Here is a 19979-nt window from a genome sequence, read left to right as displayed (position 1 = left end):
TAAAATGTATTATATATTACAAATGTCAAATACAATTACATAACACAAATACGTCATTTATGTTAATAAGACAAATATAGTTTTTTCTTTTTTTCAGGTTGTATGTGTATCTCATTCGGAAATTCACGATATTGTTCAACTCATGACAGTGTCATCTTCAACCGAAGTGCTGTTCAAACTCGGTTCCATGAGCAACAGATTCCAATTCTGCTGGTTGCAGATAATGGATATCTATGGCAGAGTATTTTTTCGACTCCAGTCCTTGAGCCTTCAACAATTTCAGAGCAAAATTACAATGTGGACAAGTTGGACATAGTTGGACAAGAATTGTTGTTGCAGTACATGCAAATTCAAACTTCTGAATATGAATTTTAACTGATATAATAAGTTTCTTCTGGGTAATCCTGCCGAATAGGTATATGACCTTGAGACTCTCGAATCTGTTATGTCAAAATGCCAGCTATGTTGCCAGATTGTAAAGAGCGTTTAGTATCATAGAAATAAAGTTTAATTGGGGATTCCTACTTACTTCAACTGACAGTTGGCCAGAGGCCACAATGGACATTGATATGTTTGTTTATTAAAACAATACAAATTAAAAAATATATTTTATTTAGACACAGCAGATAGTTTGGATACATTGAAAAAGTTTTTCTGGGGAAAAAATGATGGATTGTGAAGAGGGGCCAAACATTCCAATTTAGGTACTTCATTACCATGAAAAATCAAAATTTGATTTTTCAATGAAACGATTTATTTCTTTCTGCTTTTCCCTGCATGGAGGAGATTAGAAGACAGGGACGTTTGTGTGATGTCGTCTTGAAGGTTCGGTATTGAAATAATAATCTCGAATTATATCTACTTAAAAATTTTTTTGGTAGAGGAAAAATCTTTTAGTGCCCATCGAATAGTCCTTACATCAACAATTCCATATTTTCATGCTATGTTTAGAAATTATATGATTGAATCACTTCCACAAGTAAATCAGTTCACTACACGCACTTTACTACAATAAAATGTAATTTCTAATTGTATCAGTAACACTCGAATTCAAACTAAGATTCAAACTTTCAAGATAATATACAGGGTGGCCACTTTTTCAATGGGATTGTATTGGTAACTTTTAAACCATAAGAGTTAGAAGGTCGGTCAAATGGAGAAAAAGTTGCATTCATAGGAGCATTGTCAAGCAGTTCAAACAAATCGAGATTATCAGGGCCGGTTATTGAGATATCATAGGAAAAGTAAATTCTGTCATTTTGATTTTTCTTTTTTTCCCACTTTATTTCAAATATTATCAAAAAATGTTTCAGAAATTTTTTATTCGGCAGTAAATTATCCTCAATTTGACGTAATCAGATTTCGTATCCAACGTTTCGTACTCCCTGGGCCACCCTCAACCTCATTATTTTCAATACGGACCTGCATTTTTTATGACACTTTTCGAAATAACTTTTGAAGCTGAATTCAACGATATATCATACGATGTCATTCAAAGTTGATTTTCAGGTGGTTTTGACCTTTATCCAAATTTCTTTGGGTCGGATCTGTATTACATTCAGGTACTTTTAGTTTAATTAACAACATGCAATACATTTCGATAAGAAAATCAACTAACTCATCTTGAACTAAATGGAACATATTAGAACCAAAGCAAGAAACAAGTAAAAATTATTTACATATTTCAGTTCATACTAATTAAACGGAACTATCATTTAATCAAAGAAAAATTAAATGATTATTCGGAAGTAAATGAAAATTAATGAAGTAATTGTTCGAAATGCCCATCATTTTGTAAAATGCACTTTAAGGTTCTGGAACCCATACTTCTTATACATTTGCTAATTTCGTCCCCTTGAATACCTTCCGATACATTCTCAATCTTCTCGCGAAGAATCTCGGGTTCGTAGTATCATAAATTTTATTTTTGAGATATCATTAATTTTCATTCAGGTAGTTACTTTCGAATAAAAATTGGAATTATCTTTTATTAAATGATAGTTCCGTTTAATTAGTATGAACTGAAATATGTTAATAATTTTTACTTGTTTCTTGCTTTGATTCTAATATGATCCATTTAGTTCAAGATGAGTTAGTTGATTTTCTTATCGAAATGTATTGCGTGTTGTTAATTAAACTAAAAGTACCTAAATGTAATACAGATCCGACCCAAAGAAATTTGGATAAAGGACAAAATCACCTGAAAATCAACTTTGAATGACATCGTATGATATATCGTTGAATTCAGCTTCAAAAGTTATTTCGAAAAGTGTCATAAAAAATGCAGGTCCGTATTGAAAATAATGAGGTTGAGGGTGGCCCAGGGAGTACGAAACGTTGGATACGAAATCTGATTACGTCAAATTGAGGATAATTTACTGTCGAATAAAAAATTCCTGAAATATTTTTTGATAATATTTGAAATGAAGTGGGAAAAAAAGAAAAATCAAAATGACAGAATTTACTTTTCCTATGATATCTCAATAACCGGCCCTGATAATCTCGATTTGTTTGAACTGCTTGAATATGCTCCTATGAATGCAACTTTTTCTCCGTTTGACCGACCTTCTAACTCTTATGGTTTGAAAGTTACCAATACAATCCCATTGAAAAAGTGGCCACCCTGTATAGGTTACCGATGGCGCGAAATCGTAAAATATTTCTATGATATACTTCAAATACCTGATTAATTCTTCATCTGGCAACGTAGCTGCCCATTTGACGTACAAAATCGGACGTCTTTCGAGGGTCCCAAGGTCATATACCTATTCGGCAGGATTACCATGATAAGGAGATGAAGTTTTTTTTTATGAAAATTCAATTACCTGTTTTTATAAACTGCTTATATCAAGTTCTTCCACATCCATATGACTGTACTCCATTCCTGGGTACATCTTTTTCAGCTGTTCTTTAACTTTGAGCACTGCCAGTTTATGCTCTAAATCAGCAGTTCTCTTCTTGATTTCAGCAGTTCTCTTCTTAATATCAGCAGTTTTCTTATCAATTTCAGCCGTTCTCATCTTCACAGCCTGCATATCCTGCTGTCTATGCTGATTTTCTAACTTTAATTTAGTGATAATATTTTGCTCATTATTCTCTTCTTCACTTTTCCTTTTTCTGCCTTTTGGTTCAATTTCCTCCTTAATAACAATTATTTCTGGTTCATTTGTGCATATACCAGCTAAAACAATAATATAATAAATTAATATAGACAATTTTATTCAACTTCAATACATTACCTCTTGATTCATACACAGCTGTATTATCCCAAGAACAATCCCCCTCTTTATCTGAATTTGGATCATCGACATCTACGTAATCCATGAGTGGATCATCCAAGAATTTGCGTTTGGCACTTCCCGATGAAAATCTTTGGCTATTAAAGTTATCAGTAATCCTTGCCCAAGCTTCATTTTCCGAATTCAAAGTATTTTCATCTGTTTTATTATTTTCTGATGCTTGGTTAATATGCCTAGAAATTTCAAAATTTATAAATAAACTACAGCTAGGCCGAAGTTTTTTTTGGTATATTTTCATTTCGATAATGGGGGTCAGAATATCTCTTCTACACATTATACTCAGAATAGTTTCCCAAAAATTCATTCACCATTTGAAAAAATAAAACAATAATAGAGTTATTTCAACGCAAAAATAAGCAATCTTTCAATTGAAGGATCCTAAGGACTAAAAAAAAGAATGAAGTAGATGGTTGATAGAGTTTTGAATCCATCTGACACCAATTAACATTTTGAAATTTGCAAATGTTGTAGGACATCTAGCTATGTACATGCTTCTGAAACGTTTCAAAATCGACTAGTTGCCTTAGAAAGTTTTTCCAACTACAAATCTCAGTCATTATCCCAGTTTATTATTACAACTGCAAACTTCATTGTGGAAAACTATGGACACGTATTACATATGTAATTTAAATGCTCATAAGTGGCTTGATAGATACAGATATCAGCTATATGCACAGGTCAGCTATTAGCTGAATTGAAGTTTCTATTACAAACTTAAATTAATAATATATCCCCCAAATTCTAAATTCAATAATACTGAATACAGTGAATACTCACATGTTTGCTGGTATGGCCCCCTTCAATAATTTGATACGTCCAATGGAGTGGATTGGGAAATGCTTTGAGCAAACGGATGTACCAACACGAAGGTTTTTCCCAACAGCATCCATCCATTGCTTCCGTTTTTTCTCATCCTAGAAATTGATGGTTTGTATCAACTACCATGGAAAATATTTCATTGAGAACAAGTAAAACCTTTTGTTAGCTTGTACTCTCACTTGGAATTCTACATTTACTATCCGATTATCAGACACTGGATTAAAAACATACTCGAATATTTATCTATATCTGTGTGTGTCACTAGAGGTGGGATTTTAAAAATTGTTCATTTACTCAATTAGTATAGACTTCAGTTTCAACATAACTTTAGGTGGTGGAAGTGTTTCACGACATTTCTTCTTGTTTGTTCATTAGGTTTATATTAGACATGTATTTCTCGTTTGGTAAACCCTTTCAACAATCCATTATATTTGGTAAAAATGATATACTTTGCAACCCTATCAACTATGATAAGGACTATTCAAAATATGGGTTGGATTATAGTTTAGGTTGATACTAATGATAGCATTTATTATTACAAGATAATTTGTATTTACCTTTGGAACTGAATACAGGTGAATGTTCGAATCTGCATTTCTAGATTGTCCACACAAAATACAAAATTGTCCCATTTCACGAAAAGTATTCTTACACACTATTTGGAACTAACTACTGGACTAGTATCTAAACTAAAATAACAAGATCTGAAAAACGAAACTATAATAAAAACAATGAACAATGAAAGATTAAAAATAAAAAAGAGAAAAATTTTCAATTTCAAAGAATCTGAATTTGAAAATACTGATTGACACTTGACATTTCAACTGACCATAGAGCCTATATTTTATCTTAGACCTAATATTGATATTAGGTCTATGTATTTTATTGATATTATATCTATGGTCTTAAATTAATCTATGGTTCTGTTCTGTACAGTTCAAAAGAAAAGAAACCAGGCACAGGGGATTCCCTCGGTTTTGCTCGAGTTTTTTAGTAATTCGCGAGAATCTTTCACCTCTAATTTTCTAATTATTTTAAGATAAATATATGACTGTTTCGAGATCTGTTGCAAAAATGGTACATAAAAAATGTAGATCTGCAATGTATCCTTTTGGAAATCTGAAAAGACTATTGATACCAGATGAACATGTATCCTGGAATGTAAATATTTCCTATGACCCTCCCGAATTTGAATCTCCAACTATCAAAAACAAGCCATGGGCTGATCCACATGTAGGTAAATTGAGAATCATTTTGTATTTGTTCATTAAGATGCATATCATATAATTTTTATAGATGATCCACAATTCAGTCCTAATTATAACTGTATCGATGGAAAAGTTAATAGGGCAAGTTTTATGGGAACATATCGTGTTGAGGAGAAGAGACCATTGAACCCAGAAGGACGAACTGGATTGAAAGGAAGGGGTGTGTTAGGTAGATGGGGCCCTAACCATGCTGCAGATCCAATAGTGACTAGATGGAAAGTTTCTGGAGGGGCCAAACAGGTTCATTCTTCAAGTTCCTTGTAGGTTATATTTTTCTATATGTAGTTTATTTCTAAATATAATATTTTTAAGGCCTATACTACAATTTTGTGCAATTCAAAGAAGAGATTGCAATGAATGGGCCATTCCAGGTGGAATGGTTGATCCAGGGGAAAACGTTAGTGAAACACTCAAGAGGGAATTTTTGGAGGAAGCATTCAGCGTATTAGATACTGATAAAGGTTGTCAATTAAAAATAAACTGATTTCTGAGAAAGCAATTTGATATTTTCAATATTTTTCAGAAGAAGCTTTGAGAAATGAACTTATCATAACTGATTTCTTCAAACATGGTAAAGAAATTTATAGAGGTTATGTGGATGACCCTAGAAATACTGATAATGCATGGATGGAGACCACAGCCATGAATTTTCATGATGATTCTGGGGAATCTGCTGGAAAATTCAATCTGAAGGCAGGAGACGATGCAAAAAATGTTCGTTGGATTGATATTGATCGAAACCTGGAGTTGTACGCTAGTCATTCTAGTTTCATTGAAACAGTTGCTAAATTAAATAATGCTCACTGGTGAACAAATATATTAAGTACTTTAAAAGAACTGAATAAATGGAATATTGGCAAACTTGTATTTATTAAAAAAAACTACCTTGAAATTTTTTGGATTTTAGAAGAGAAGTTTGATTTGAAAGAGATACATTTTCTTGAAAAATATTGTTTTTTTTTACCTCTTTGATAGGTTAATCTATTGAATATTCCGAAATCTAAAAATAAAGAATATTTTTTAGATGATACCACACAAAAAAAAGACAACTTTTCAAAAATTGTGTAGAAATTTATTGATTACACCAATAGTTCCTTGAGATGAATGTGAAGATAATCGATAATGGCATAATTCATATTGAAGATTAGAAAATATTAAAAAAACTCTGAATAAAACTTTTATTGAATATGCAGCTTATTTTTGTTTACAATTAGGTTCATGTAAAGTGGATTATAATAACAATTATGTTTGGATCTATTTATTACATAATTACAGAATATTGCTGACTTGCTCAAATTATATCTACCTTTTTCCAGTTGGGTCCTCAACAGTTCAAATTATTTATATACAGTGAATTATGGTATCTTAATAAATTGAAATTATGGTAAGAAAAAATATATTTCACGAAATTTCAAACTGAATAGGAATTTGTGAATTTTTTTGCAGAACTTTATAATTGTTAAATTATTTTTATTCATAATTATTGAAGTGAGTGCCCAATTCGATAATTCAGATGTTGGTGATAGTGTACAAACAGATAACATAGAGGATGATTTTATGGGTATTGATACCATTGCTGACAATGCTCTAGATGATTTATCTTCAGCGGATAATTTCCTTGAAGAGAGAATTCCCGAGATTGTAGGTGGAGAAAATGGTGAGTTTAGAATTCTAGTCAACTTCATTGTTCATTATATACAATCAAGCTAATACCTAATAATATATCTCTTAGAAAAATTCTTGTCTATTGTACAGGATGGGCCAAATTGGATATTTTTGAAAGGAATATGTCCTATAGGTATTTCTATACTAGATAGACGAAAACTAATGTCATTGGCGAAAATCGCATCTCCACAGCTATCACTGTTACACAGTTACCGGGTGTTTTTCGAAAATGTTCATTTTCGAAATATTGCTTCTCTTCTTTTGAAAATTTTTCTCTCTCGTAAAAACATCCTTTCCGCAACTTTTTACGTAAAACCCAATGACGTTAATTGAATTTTCCGCAAACTGATATTTTTTGAGATATTGCTAAAAAATTTTTTTTCAAATGGGACACACCTTATATTCCTACATATTTCGAAAGAGCTTAAAATTACCATTTGAGAAATATAGCATACTTGATACTTTTCTGCCACATTCGAGACATTTCAAATTTTATCTTTAGATAAGTAGGCTTCGGAATAAAATAAAATATCTATTCGCTTTGTCGGCGTCGCCCCTTGTTTTGCATATTCTTCATTCGGTATAAACTTACCCGTTGTTTTCGGTTTTTTGTATTATTCTTGTAACAAAATTTAAATACTGCAGTTATCAAATATCTGAACTGAGTTATTCGCATCGAGAAATTCAATGTGTAGGTTTTATTCAACTTGCAATTCATTTGTGAAGGCATCAGTTTTTGATTGACTACACAGGTTGTTCCTAAATTGGAGGTACAAACGAAAATGACAGATTCCTCGGATCATTTTAAGAAAAAAAGTCCTAAGAACATGGGCCCGCAAACGCTTTGTTTTCGAGATACAGGGTGTTAACAGAGATTTTTTCAAGTTTTTTTCTCATAGCACCTTCCCTTCACAAGATAATTAACTTAAATTTCGCATAATATTTCAATTCAAAGTTTTCATCATGTGATATGCTAATTCTAAATGCAAATCTACAGGATAATATTTTTTCTAGAGGAGTGCCCGCTTCTTTCCTCCAGAATTTTTTTTTTGTGAATTACTGGTAGTTTAGAAAAAATGTAAAAAGGAACTCTGATCCAGTACTATACTTTTTGATTTTTTAATTTTCTCGTATATGCTATTGATTTCGAGAAAAAAATTCAAACACCTCTCTAGTTATCCTCAGGAAAATCCAACTTATTATAAAAAATTAGTTGATAAGCTGTGATGGATGAATTATTATAAATTTTGGTACTTATTTACCCAATCTGTATCGCAGATTAAAAAAAATTCGATAAACTGATATGAGCATCACGAAAAAAATCACTACAAGAAACATCCTGTATCTCGAAAACAAAGCGTTTGCGGGTATATGTTTATTTTTTTTTTAAATTATCTAAGCAATCTCTCATTTTCCATTGTACCTCCAATTCAGGAACAACTTGTATAAGGTATGAACAATCGAATCGGTAAACAAAAAAATGCTATTATTTCGAGCATGGGCGCCCGCAGAAATTTTTCTCAGGGGGGGCAAAAAATGAAAATTATTGAAAATTGATAAGGCGTTCATGATTGTCGTAAGAGATATTAGTATTCCGTTTCTTTCTATTTCTGTATTTATATTCATAAGTGGGGGAGGACTGTGCAAAATAAAAATTATGAAGTTTTCCACTTCAACATTCTTTTAAACATCAACATAGGGTGATGTAAAATAATACGGTAACTCTTTTCAAAAAGAGTCACATTCAATGGTACAATTTACAAAAAAATAAATATAAAAATATGGAGAACGAAATGAAATAATGATTATAATTGCTGACAAATAAAGAAAAAACAACGAGTAATAACGAAATAAAAAATATATACATATATGCTCGATAAAACTTTGTTCATAAAAATAATAAAAGAATAATAATAAATCTTGCAATATACAGTGAATGACGCAAACAATGGAGTTTAAAACATGATACTAAAATATGATTCAAAATAGCACATAATTGCTCCAGAATGTAAAAACAACAAACAAGTATATTATAAAAATTAACAAATCATAAATTGCAAAAAACAATATTAATTCTGAAGACAAAATACTTAATCGCTATACAACAGAGTAGGCATATTTTATTCTGATCTAAAATTTAATTTTGCGCTGAAACTACCCTCTATAGCACGAGTAGTACATGGAAATGTAAGGAGAATAATAAGACATTCTTCGATAGCTGGAGAAAATTTACATTGTCCGATAAGATCTTCAATTTTTATGTTTTCATCCATTTGTGATTTAGATAAATACTCATTCCAAATGTTCAATTCACTTTCTAAATTTTCAATGTTATACATATTGCCGACCTTAGATGCGAAATTTTCAATATCTAGTAATTTTGAATTCTTTGGCAAAAAATTGAAGAAAGAAAAAAGCATTACATGTTCTTTCGAGAATCTCGTTTCAAGGGCTGAAATCAAATGATCTAAATATGGGATGAATATAGATTTTTCGAAGTAATCTTCAGCTGAATCTGCTTCATAATTAGATCTGTATATTTGTCTACCGCAAATTCGTGGTTTTCCAATCTCTATATTGAGACTCTGAGCAATAGTTGATGCTTTGGAAAAAATTTCTGTGAAGCATGCATCATCTGAGCGATGTTTTCCACATATTTCTATAATAAAATTTATATGACGGTGAAAATCTACAAAATTAATAGAAACACATCGTAGTGTATTTGCTATTGGTTCCAATATATTTTAATATTTACTTGCTACCATTAAACAAATCACAAAAGTGAAAGAGTTTATTGCAGCCCATAACTGAGCAGCTCTTTTTGTTGATGAAGAATTTATTGAGATTTCTCCAGATTTGATAGCAGTTCTCTAGAGTTTTGAATATATTATTGAAGTGTTCAGCGGAAACCCGCAAAGATTTATATTTAGCTGACCAAACAGTTTCACAAAACAAAGGAATATTTGGAATCAGATTTCTTCTTAAGGTACTCTCTCGAAAAAAGACTATAATGTCATTAACGGTGCCAATGCTATTACGAATCTCAGTTATTTTACTGATGTCATTTATTACTAAATTCAACCTAGTGGAGGCACAACGGAAATAAATTGCTTTCTTGTACTTGTCTCTTATGATATTTTGAACCCTGAGAATTTCACCAGCCATTGTTTAGCCTCCATCATAACCTTGTGCTACAAGTTTGTCCAAATTCAAACCAGCTGCGTTGAATGAATGGATCTCTAAATCTTTATCTCCAACGTCTACTCTGAATTTCAAAAGATCACTTAAATTTCCAGAGTTCTTGTTGCTCTCTCGTATAGGCATATCTTGAGTTCCGTGAAAAACTATTGTTTTTATAATCTGTAATTTTTTTTTTCTATTTTCTCCAATACTTTTTTTCTTACCTTTATCTATTGAAGACAATAGGAGAGTATATATATATAAGATGGTTTTTTTTTTAAATTGACACGCATGGATTGCGTTCGGTTCCACGATTTTTCTTCACCCAAGAAGTGCTCAACGCGTCTAAAAAAGTTTTCAATTAAAAGAATACCTCTGCCGATTATGGATATGTATATAGTATATTATGGATGTATTTATAGTAATTCCATTGAAAACTGGAAATTTGTTATGAATCCATTACTTTCCTCTTTTCCTTGCCCTTTGGATTGAGAAAGTAATATTGAGGGTGTTGTGCTGAAAAATGAGGTAATCAAAATCTCAGGGGGGGCCATGGCCCCCCCTGGCCCCCCCTGCGGGCGCCCATGATTTCGAGTAATTTGGTTCAAACTTCGTTTTCAAACTTCTTTTCCTCACATTACAGGTATGAGTAGACGTAGTCGTCAACTAAAATTTTTTCGATTACCATCGCCCTCCAAGAAAAAAAAAAGATCTACGCCCTTATTGTTTCCTAGCGATAACTCATAAAATATCAGTTTGTGGAAAATTCAATTAACTTCATTGAATTCTGAGTGAGAAGTTGACGAAAAAATGGTTCTACAGAAATTTTCAACACAAGAAAAGTTATAGCAATATTTCAAAAATGTTCATTTTCGAACATCAGGTTCTATGTAACGGTGACAGCATAGTATAAGCACAGTATAGTTCCTATACTGTTGTATAAACATAATCATTCCTTATACTATGGTGATGGCTACGGGGTTGCAAATTTTCGGGCTCGATTTTTGATAGAATTCATTTGGTGAAAACCGCAACATGATATATTCAACTGTTTTCAAGCTATAAGAGAAAATTGGAAAACGACGTGAAATAAAAAGTTCTTAAAACTTCTTTATTAGTGATACTATTACCATGAAAAAAAGTCTTACAGGTATTTTTTCGGTGTAATAATTCATTTTTTACTGACATTACTTTTGAAGTTATAATTCAAACTTGTTTTTTCAAATGTAATCCATAACAATTTCTTTACCAAATCAAATCGCTTTAATTTTTTCCTTTTCAAAAATATAATGTGATATATAAATTTCTTATCAAACTATAAAAATGATCAAAAGTTTCAGTTTCACACTACAAATCAACCAAGTGCCTATATAAAATAATCTGTGAACTTCAGATAATTAACATATTTGATGGCCACCAAGGTCTCCGGATTTACCACCGTAAAATTTTTTCAACATTTTCAAATTGATAAATGTTCTGTTTTGAATGTGATCAAAGAAAAAATCTAACGATGTCAAATCCGGAGACCTTAGTTGCCACGGAATATTTTAATTATCTGAAGTTCACAGATTATTATAGAAATGCACATAGTTGATTTGCCGTGTGGAACTGAAACTTTTGAAGATTTTTATAGATTGATAAGATATTTATAAATCATTTTTGAAAAGGGAAAAAATAAGCGATTTTATTTGTTATAGTATTTATTATGGTTTATATTTAAGAAAACATAAGTTGGTATATTATAACTTCAAAACGAAGGCAAATAAAAATAAATTATTATACCATTGGATTCTACTGAAAAAAGTCCCTGTTGGATGTTTTTGTTTTATATTAATATCACTAACAATAAAGAAGGTATTAGAACTTTTCATTTCATGCCATTAACCAATTTTGTCTTATAGCTTGAAAACAGTTGAATTTATGAGGTTGCGGTTTACACCAAATTCACTCTCAAAAATCGAAAAATGCCCGAAAATGTGCCATCCTTTTTTTTTAGCTCAGAGGGATTCTAAGATCGGAATTTGGGACACCCGATACAATAATATTTCCCAGATTTGTTTAAAATTCTGTTGATCGCGTCTCCAGAAACTGAGAAAACTTATGGAGAATATTAAAATGGTAATTTCTTTAATTATACGACAAATCCATTTATTCTGCCTTTTTTTGAGCGACGCACATGGTTTCGGTGCCTCACATCACTAACTTTTATCCAATGTTTTCACCATTTTCACTGTTACCAGCCGAGAAGGTGCTTTACAATATTTTCATCATTTTTGTAATTGATTTAAATAATTTGAATGCGTTGTTGAAGCGTGTGTTGTTCCATTTCCCTTAGTTTTTAATTGTAAAATGTCAAAAGATGGCAGCTTCAGAAGTGGCAGCTGCCCAGATAGCGGGCTTCTGAGGATAAAACCCCTTAAGGAAAAATCCTTTACTTAGGTATAAATGAGCAATCAAAAGTGCCAAGTTAGTGCTTTTCTCGAATTTTTCTATTCACACCGGCTCTATGGAACCTAGCTGGGCCACTTTTATATTGCCCCCGAACATAAAGGAATCATTAAATTTATAAATACTCACAAAAACCAAAAATAGTGATTTTCATATGGCAAATTAAAAATTACAGAAGGAGATACATCAAGGTATGCCGATCCAACCTTGCATAAATGGAAACATAAGGGACCCTTGTTTCACAGTCACTCACATACTCATACCTTTACCCATGGAACTCATCTCCATGAAACACCAGTCGTAGTTCATCCAGGTACGAGTAATAAGAAATATTTCAGGTTTTCTTTCTCGTTCAATAATAAAATAATAATATTTTTTTTACAGTTAACTATGAATTTTCTCATCGACCTCAATCTATTCACCCTCCAAACAACCATCAGTATGTTGTTGTTAATGACCATGGCATGGAAGCAGCTACACGACCACTGATCTTAAATTCAAACCAATGGTCCGAAAGTTCCCATCAAAATTCACATCAGACGACATACAATCAAAACTTCCACCAGCAAAATCAAGCCATCCATCACCAAAACATACAATTTTCCAACCAGAACAATCACCACTTTGACTCACCTGGTAAATTGGTTCATTCCTGGGAGTCTGCAAACCCCAAGATAGTAAATATAAACGGACATAGTAATACTTTCATCCATTCTGGTACATCCCAAAATTTTATTTCATCCCATAATGAAGGTGTTGGTTTGGAAGCAGAACATCTTGGTTCTCTATCAGATGATCAGGTGGTAGGTATAAGCATGCCGCCTGAAGAAGAGATTCATTGGCATGTTAAGCCAGAAAACTCTCAGCTCTCTGAAGATCTCATAAGGCCTGTAGTATACGACTCAGGGATGAACAAAATTCTGGAGGTATTAGACGAGAGGTCTTACTATCATACAAGGCCAGAAACTTCTGGTTATGCGAAGCATGCAGAGATGTCAACAGTTGATCAGCCTCATGATGAACTTCCTTCGTATCAGTTTTCAGAGTATGAAGAGCAGGAACACCAAGCACCACGCGGATCAGAAACTACCGATGAAGCTCCAAATGATCCTTACATAGGAAACATAATCCAGATTCCTTCTAACAATCGTTGTCACTGTTATAGAAGGAGAAACACGAGAAACAGACGATCACCAAAGTTGATCAACATGAACGTTCTTTCCGACAATTCCATGAACTTCAACATATCCAGTTTGAAATTGAAGGAAATGAACTCCAAGCTGAATGATACTTTGTTCGGATATAGAGACATGGTCGATGATTATCGTAAAAAAATTACTGATAAAAGAGAGTTACTATTTGCAGATGTTCTGGACAGCATTATCGGTAATTTTCAGTTCAGGGGGTACAAGGATTCTGCTGAATTGAAGAAGAGGGAGAAGAGATCAGCTACGATTACGAAGTTATTGAACAATCCTGATGCAAGGCTGGATGTTCGAAAAACATTGGATAATGTAGGTGAGCATATTCGAATCTAACGAAGAAATGAATTTAACGTCCCTGAAATTTTTATGCTTACGTTTTGGCATGTATAGAAAATTTAGAGCTATAGAACTTTAAATTGCAATAAAACAACGATGGAATATTCTATTAACATGAATTTTATTTATCCGCAAGATAATCTTGTGGCATTACATTTCAAATATGATTTCTGGCATATGACCGTCACGGCTGGCTCGGATGTAGTCCAATCTGGACGTCCAATTTTCGATGACTTTTTCCAACATTTGTGGCCGTATATCGGCAATAACACGGCGAATGTTGTCTTCCAAATGGTTAAGGGTTTGTGGCTTATCCGCATAGATCAATGACTTTACATAGCCCCACAGAAAGTAGTCTAGCGGTGTTAAATCACAAGATCTTGGAGGCCAATTCACAGGTCCAAAACGTGAAATTAGGCGGTCACCAAACGTGTCTTTCAATAAATCGATTGTGGCACGAGCTGTGTGACATGTTGCGCCGTCTTGTTGGAACCACAGCTCTTGGACATTATGATTGTTTAATTCAGAAATGAAAAAGTTAGTAATCATGGCTCTATACCGATCACCATTGACTGTAACGTTCTGGCCATCATCGTTTTTGAAGAAGTACGGACCAATGATTCCACCAGCCCATAAAGCGCACCAAATAGTCAGTTTTTCTTGATGTAACGGTGTTTCGACATACACTTGAGGATTAGCTTCACTCCAAATGCGGCAGTTTTGTTTGTTGATGTAGCCATTGAACCAGAAGTGCGCTTCATCGTTAAACAAAATAAAATGGACGTAGTGCGCGATACGGATTCCGCACAGAACCATTATAATGAATGAAAATAAAATTGCACTATTTGTAAGCGTTGTTCAGGCGTGAGTCTATTCATGATGAATTGCCAAACCAAACTGAGAATAAATCACTTGACAGCTGTTAAATAGTTTGCCATCTTGAACAGTAATGCCAACTTAAAGTTATATACCTCGAAAAAAACACCCTATACTTCCCTTATTTTATTCTGTTACTGTTTCAGGAACCATAACAAGAAATGCTTTCGAAGACGAAAGATCGCCGTTATACCACGTGAGACAATTTATGGGATCAACCAAAAATGCCGTTCTCTCAGCAATGAAAATTCCCCCTCAGAACCTAGTGATACCATCAAATTATGAAATAAAGAATATCAACCCTGAAGAAATAGAGGAAGAAGGAGACGATGTGGTGAGTGCCATCAATCCGAAAATCTTATCACGTTCTGGTTTTAGAAATGGAGACACCGATGAGAACTACGAAGAGGCTTATCCAAGTGATCCATATGGAATTGTTGAAACATTTGCTAGGGTGGGAGGAGCAATAAGGGACAGCGTAAGATCAAGTATGTCGAATACATAGGCGTACAACTTTGCTTCCGCCGTTTTTTCCGAAATTCGAGGCTTTATTGTAAAAACCTGGTTATAAATTTATGATTCAAAATATTCTCTATCACTGGCCACTACTTTCTTTCGGAAGCTTACGAAAGCCGCGTTGAAAAAACTGGTCATCTTTTGAAGCGATCCAGGAATAGATCCAATATTTAACTTCTTCATAAGACCGGAAGTGCTGGTCAGCCAGGACGTGTGTCATTGATCGACACAAGTGATCGTCTGAGGAAGCAACATCTGGAGAATACGATGAGTGGGGTTCCCATTTCAACGTTTCCTAGTATGTATTGACCACATTCGCAACATGGGGTCGAGCATTGTCATGCTGTAAAATCATTTCATCAAGTATCTCGTTCTATTGCGGACGGTTGCTCTTCAATTCTAGTCTCAGCTTAATTGCGTTCGATAACGATCGCCTGTGATTGTTTCAGTCGGTTTTAACAACTTATAATACAATACGCCGAATTGTCCCACCAAATACTGAGCATGATTTTGGCATCGTGAAGAGGACTTGGAAGCATGGCCGGCATACCCCCATGATTTTATATGCTTGGGATTATTGTAATGAACCCATTTTTTTGTCTTCAGTCACAATGCTATGCAGAAAGCCCTTCCGTCTTTGCCTTAAAAGCAGCTGTTCACAAGCAAACAAACGCCGTTCAACATCTCTCGACTTCAACTCGTACGGCACTCAATTTCCTTGTTTCTGAATCATTCCCATGACTTTCGGGCGTTTTGAAATGGCCTGTTGCGTCACTCCCAATGATCTTGCCTATTCTTGTTGCGTTTGACACGAGTCTTGATCAAGTAATGCCTCCAATTCTGCATCTTCGAAAACCTTCTCTCTCTCACCGCCATGTTGACCTTCGACGTTAAAAACACCGTTCTCTAAGCGTTGAAATCACTCTCGGCATGTTCTCACACTAATAGCGGCCTCACCACGAGCCTCACCATAGGTATTAGAGAGCGTTCGATGCAGATTTCTTCAAATGAAACCAGAAAATTAAAACCTCCTGTAAGTAAGAATTTTGCTCGTAAGCTGAGATGTTTAATCGAAAATATTTTTATGATGCAGACACATATCGACTAATATTTCGATGGCGTTATAGTTAAAAATGTCTAAGCTAATTGTATGACGTATACGATCTATTTATTTCGACTACAACTTACCACTACAGCATCTTTTGCAAAACGGCTGATGCAAAGTTGTACACCTAATATATTTCTCATTTAAAATATTCACTTAACCTTGAAACCAAACTCCAAGGTCTCATTGAATATCTGAACTTTTTTGACGAGTCTTTCTCTAAGCAAACAACTTAGGTGCGCCCTCGCTCTAGAGATTGCGGTGTTTTGTCCCGAGATCGCTGGTGGACTCTTCAGTTGGGCAATCCAGCGATCTCTGCCCAAGACACCCTCTCCCTTCATCGTGGAGAGGTGACTCTTCTGCAACGTGGCGGCCTTCATAAAGCCGGAGCCGCACTAGGGTGTGATGCGACACATATAACGCCACCTATCGGGCAAACAGAGTCACTATGCTTTCATTTGTTGTAATTTTTTGATTCAGGATTTTCACAAGGACTTATTTCAGTAGATCTGTAAAGTGAACAAAATGTAATTTTAAAGAAAAACATTTTTATTTGAATACCTATTGTTCGAATATTATTTCCATTCTGAAAAACACTGCAAAATTTTCATCGTACTATATGCTTGATTAATATCGTCAAGTCAAAAAACCATGATACCTATTAATTTCTTTATTGTATGTTGTATATAGGACGAAGTAATATGCCCCAAAATCATCTATTTCAGGTCAGAACACTCTGAACCACATCAGTAACATTGCCCATGATGCGAGAAAAATTTTTCACACAACCAAAAATACAGTTCCAAGGGTCCTACTTCCATACGCCAAAGCTCCAGTATTGACTAGTAGATTCAAGGCAAACAAGAATGCTCCATTGAAAAAAGCGATTATAATTAGCCCAAAAGTTTTGGACGTCAAAGATCCTATAATAGGTGCTCAAAAGACTCATCCGGATTTCGTTTCTATGGGTCATATTCTGGACGCCATTGGTCTTACGAAGTCTAAGAAAGATCATATAGATCTGGAAAAAATTGTGGTTAAGATGCCAGGAGAGGGAGAGACAAGGGGTATTTACATACCACCAATAGGGGATGTGAAATCTGTTAATGGTAGAAGACTTCCAAATTTCAGGGGAGGTGAGTAAACCATTCTTTTAATGAAAATTATGCATTGAATATTCTTTTTCATAGATAACGAACAGACGAAAGGAAAATCCGCCAAAAATCTTGGAAGCATCCACGACAAAATTGTTTCAACTAATAGGGTAGTCAAAGAAAATATGCAAAAAAGAAAAAATGATATTACGAAGAACTTAGACAAAACTAAGAATAAAATAAAATACGGAATACAACAATTAAAAGAACGTAACAAAATAGAAAATGATTCTGATATTTTATCTCAGTCTTTAACTCGAAGTGATAAGTCCAACATTAAAGCAAACAAAAACGAAATAAAACAATTTACAAAAGAAGAAGAGAATGAAATAATCGATAAGTTCCTTTATAATATATTCAAAACAGATGCAAACCAATCTGCAGCAATAGTTTCCCTCAATGATATGAACAAAAATGAAAAAGTTAATTATGAAATTAATGCAAACCTGAAGAAAAAAGACAAGCAGAATACTGAATCTACATTAGGATCGTCAAATATTATTTATTCTTCTGATATTCTACCTAATATAACACAATCAATTTTGGAAGAAACAATAAAAAATATAACTATGGATTTATTACAAGATGAGAATAAGAAAGACGGTTATAATAAGAATTATATCAAGACTAACACAATACAAAAAAATTATTCGAATAAGAGAAAGAATGTGAAATTTACGAAGAGACCTAAGATTGTTTTACAGTCGAGGTTTGGTGATGATGAAGATTCCACTCCTGCTATACTAAGTAGGACAAACGAAGATATTGTTGAGAATAAGGATCAAGTTACAGATACAACTAAACCAAATATTACTCCTGAATTCAAAGGACTTGATAAGAACGAGGAAGAAGCTATGAGGAAGGTTGATGAATATGTCTTGAATGACGTTGCTCTATCTGATTCTTCGAATAACGAGAAGGGAAAAAATTCTTGGAAAATTGATAATGTTCTTGAATTGATTGAAGATCCATCAGCTGAAGAATCGTCTAATGAGTTGAAATCCGAGGAGAACAGAGAAGAAAACGTTCCTGTCTTTGCATCTAGAAGTTTGTTGTCAATTTTAGATGCTCCAGATCGACAACATAAGGATCTGAATAGGAAAAAAAGAAGTACTGATCACGAAGAAACAGTTGGTTTGAATTTAGCTCCAGATTTGATGAAACCTTTTATGGCAGTTGCTCCCAACTCAAACATCGATGAAGTTTATGGATACGAAGATGAAAATAAAGAAGATGACGAGATTAACAATGTAACTGAGCCAAATTCACCAACAACAACTGTTTCTAATTCAGATATGTCTTTCTACGAGGAAAATTTGGATGGCAATGCTGATGAAGAGGAAGTAGTTGGATTGAATTATCCTTTCACTAGTAATGAAGAAAATGAATACAATGTAGAGAATAACAACAACGATGATCAATATAATTCACCTGTCCTCATGATGCCACTTAGAACTACAAAATCGGTGAAAAAAACGTTAGATGAATTTTTGAAGAAAGAAAACCAGACAAAACAACAAATGTTGAATGCCGAAGAAAACCGTGTGAAACATTCTAGATCCGGTGATATCTCTGACAATCATGAAGGATTTGAAATGCCAATTGAAGAACAATTGTATATCATTCCACAATCAGACCTTTTGAAAAAAATGATCTCAACTGTTTCAAATAAAGAGAATTGTAAAATTAAAAGATGTTACAAAAAACCAACAAACGAGAACATACCACAATACAATAGAGGTTATCCGTATGATGATCAATATGAGCAACAAAATGTTGTTATATGTGTTTGCATATCTGAGAGTTCCCATGGTCCAGTTTCTTATAACGGCGAATTGTATAGATATCCTTTTTATCGAAGTAGAGAAGAAGCTGAAGAATTTGAGCAGGAGGTAAATAGGAACGGTGTTGGAGAAGGAAGAACATCAATGTATATGAGTGACACTCTTAAGAAGCCCTTTATGGGTTTAGGAAGTGATGAAACCATCAAGAAATATTACGATGAATTTAATAACCAGCCAGAAGGTGGTGGAAGCGAGGGTGGAAGTCTATTCGATTCTAATGAAGAACAACTTTTATTCTATGACAACTAAGTGATGACATGTGTA

The 19979-nt window shown here is 33.6% G+C and overlaps 3 protein-coding genes across 5 annotated transcripts; 2 read left to right on the top strand and 1 right to left on the bottom strand.

Moving 5' to 3' along the window:
* On the bottom strand, positions 1-4942 carry LOC123682602. 3 transcript variants are annotated; one of them, XR_006747835.1, is made up of 6 exons: positions 4676-4942; positions 4077-4213; positions 3240-3472; positions 2826-3181; positions 2683-2765; positions 596-1006 (listed from the first exon to the last, which is right to left on the bottom strand). XR_006747835.1 is itself a non-coding variant. In XM_045621332.1 (5 exons), exons 1-4 carry the CDS (start codon positions 4748-4750, stop codon positions 2832-2834), a joined length of 795 nt encoding a protein of 264 aa, XP_045477288.1. In that variant the 5' UTR covers positions 4751-4941; the 3' UTR covers positions 1-268; positions 2826-2831. The 3 variants fall into 3 exon arrangements, 1 of the variants encoding a protein (XP_045477288.1); XR_006747836.1 differs by having other exon boundaries at positions 596-941; XM_045621332.1 differs by lacking the exons at positions 596-1006; positions 2683-2765 and adding an exon at positions 1-268 and having other exon boundaries at positions 4676-4941.
* A 104-nt stretch (positions 4943-5046) lies between these two features.
* On the top strand, positions 5047-6247 carry LOC123682601 (ADP-ribose pyrophosphatase, mitochondrial). Its single transcript, XM_045621331.1, has 4 exons — positions 5047-5355; positions 5415-5646; positions 5699-5847; positions 5910-6247. Exons 1-4 carry the CDS (start codon positions 5166-5168, stop codon positions 6194-6196), a joined length of 858 nt encoding a protein of 285 aa, XP_045477287.1. The 5' UTR covers positions 5047-5165; the 3' UTR covers positions 6197-6247.
* A 365-nt stretch (positions 6248-6612) lies between these two features.
* On the top strand, positions 6613-19964 carry LOC123682417. The gene is made up of 7 exons (XM_045621017.1): positions 6613-6770; positions 6833-7043; positions 12855-12992; positions 13064-14197; positions 15243-15584; positions 17443-17853; positions 17908-19964. The coding sequence occupies exons 1-7, from the start codon at positions 6768-6770 to the stop codon at positions 19962-19964; spliced, it is 4296 nt and encodes a 1431-aa protein (XP_045476973.1). The 5' UTR covers positions 6613-6767.
* The last annotated feature ends 15 nt before the right edge of the window (positions 19965-19979 follow it).

This window comes from Harmonia axyridis, chromosome 6, assembly GCF_914767665.1.
Source record: "Harmonia axyridis chromosome 6, icHarAxyr1.1, whole genome shotgun sequence".
In the NCBI taxonomy this organism is placed as follows: Eukaryota; Metazoa; Arthropoda; class Insecta; order Coleoptera; family Coccinellidae; genus Harmonia; species Harmonia axyridis.
The sequence above is the reverse complement of the archived record's forward strand: the minus strand, read 5'-3'. Positions and strand labels throughout refer to the sequence as shown.

What these genes read in the sequence shown, in the direction of transcription:
- LOC123682602 (XM_045621332.1), bottom strand. Translation starts at nt 4,750, where the DNA reads ATGGGACAATTTTGTATTTTGTGTGGACAATCTAGAAATGCAGATTCG. An exon ending in ACCTGTATTCAGTTCCAAAG is followed by an intron (nt 4,214 to 4,675) that starts GTAAATACAAAT and finishes ATCAATTTCTAG; the next exon opens with GATGAGAAAAAACGGAAGCA. An exon ending in AGCTGTGTATGAATCAAGAG is followed by an intron (nt 3,182 to 3,239) that starts GTAATGTATTGA and finishes TTATTGTTTTAG; the next exon opens with CTGGTATATGCACAAATGAA.
- LOC123682601 (XM_045621331.1), top strand. Translation starts at nt 5,166, where the DNA reads ATGACTGTTTCGAGATCTGTTGCAAAAATGGTACATAAAAAATGTAGA. An exon ending in GTTCATTCTTCAAGTTCCTT is followed by an intron (nt 5,647 to 5,698) that starts GTAGGTTATATT and finishes AATATTTTTAAG; the next exon opens with GCCTATACTACAATTTTGTG. An exon ending in CGTATTAGATACTGATAAAG is followed by an intron (nt 5,848 to 5,909) that starts GTTGTCAATTAA and finishes AATATTTTTCAG; the next exon opens with AAGAAGCTTTGAGAAATGAA.
- LOC123682417 (XM_045621017.1), top strand. An exon ending in AAAAACATTGGATAATGTAG is followed by an intron (nt 14,198 to 15,242) that starts GTGAGCATATTC and finishes TTACTGTTTCAG; the next exon opens with GAACCATAACAAGAAATGCT. An exon ending in AAGGGACAGCGTAAGATCAA is followed by an intron (nt 15,585 to 17,442) that starts GTATGTCGAATA and finishes CATCTATTTCAG; the next exon opens with GTCAGAACACTCTGAACCAC.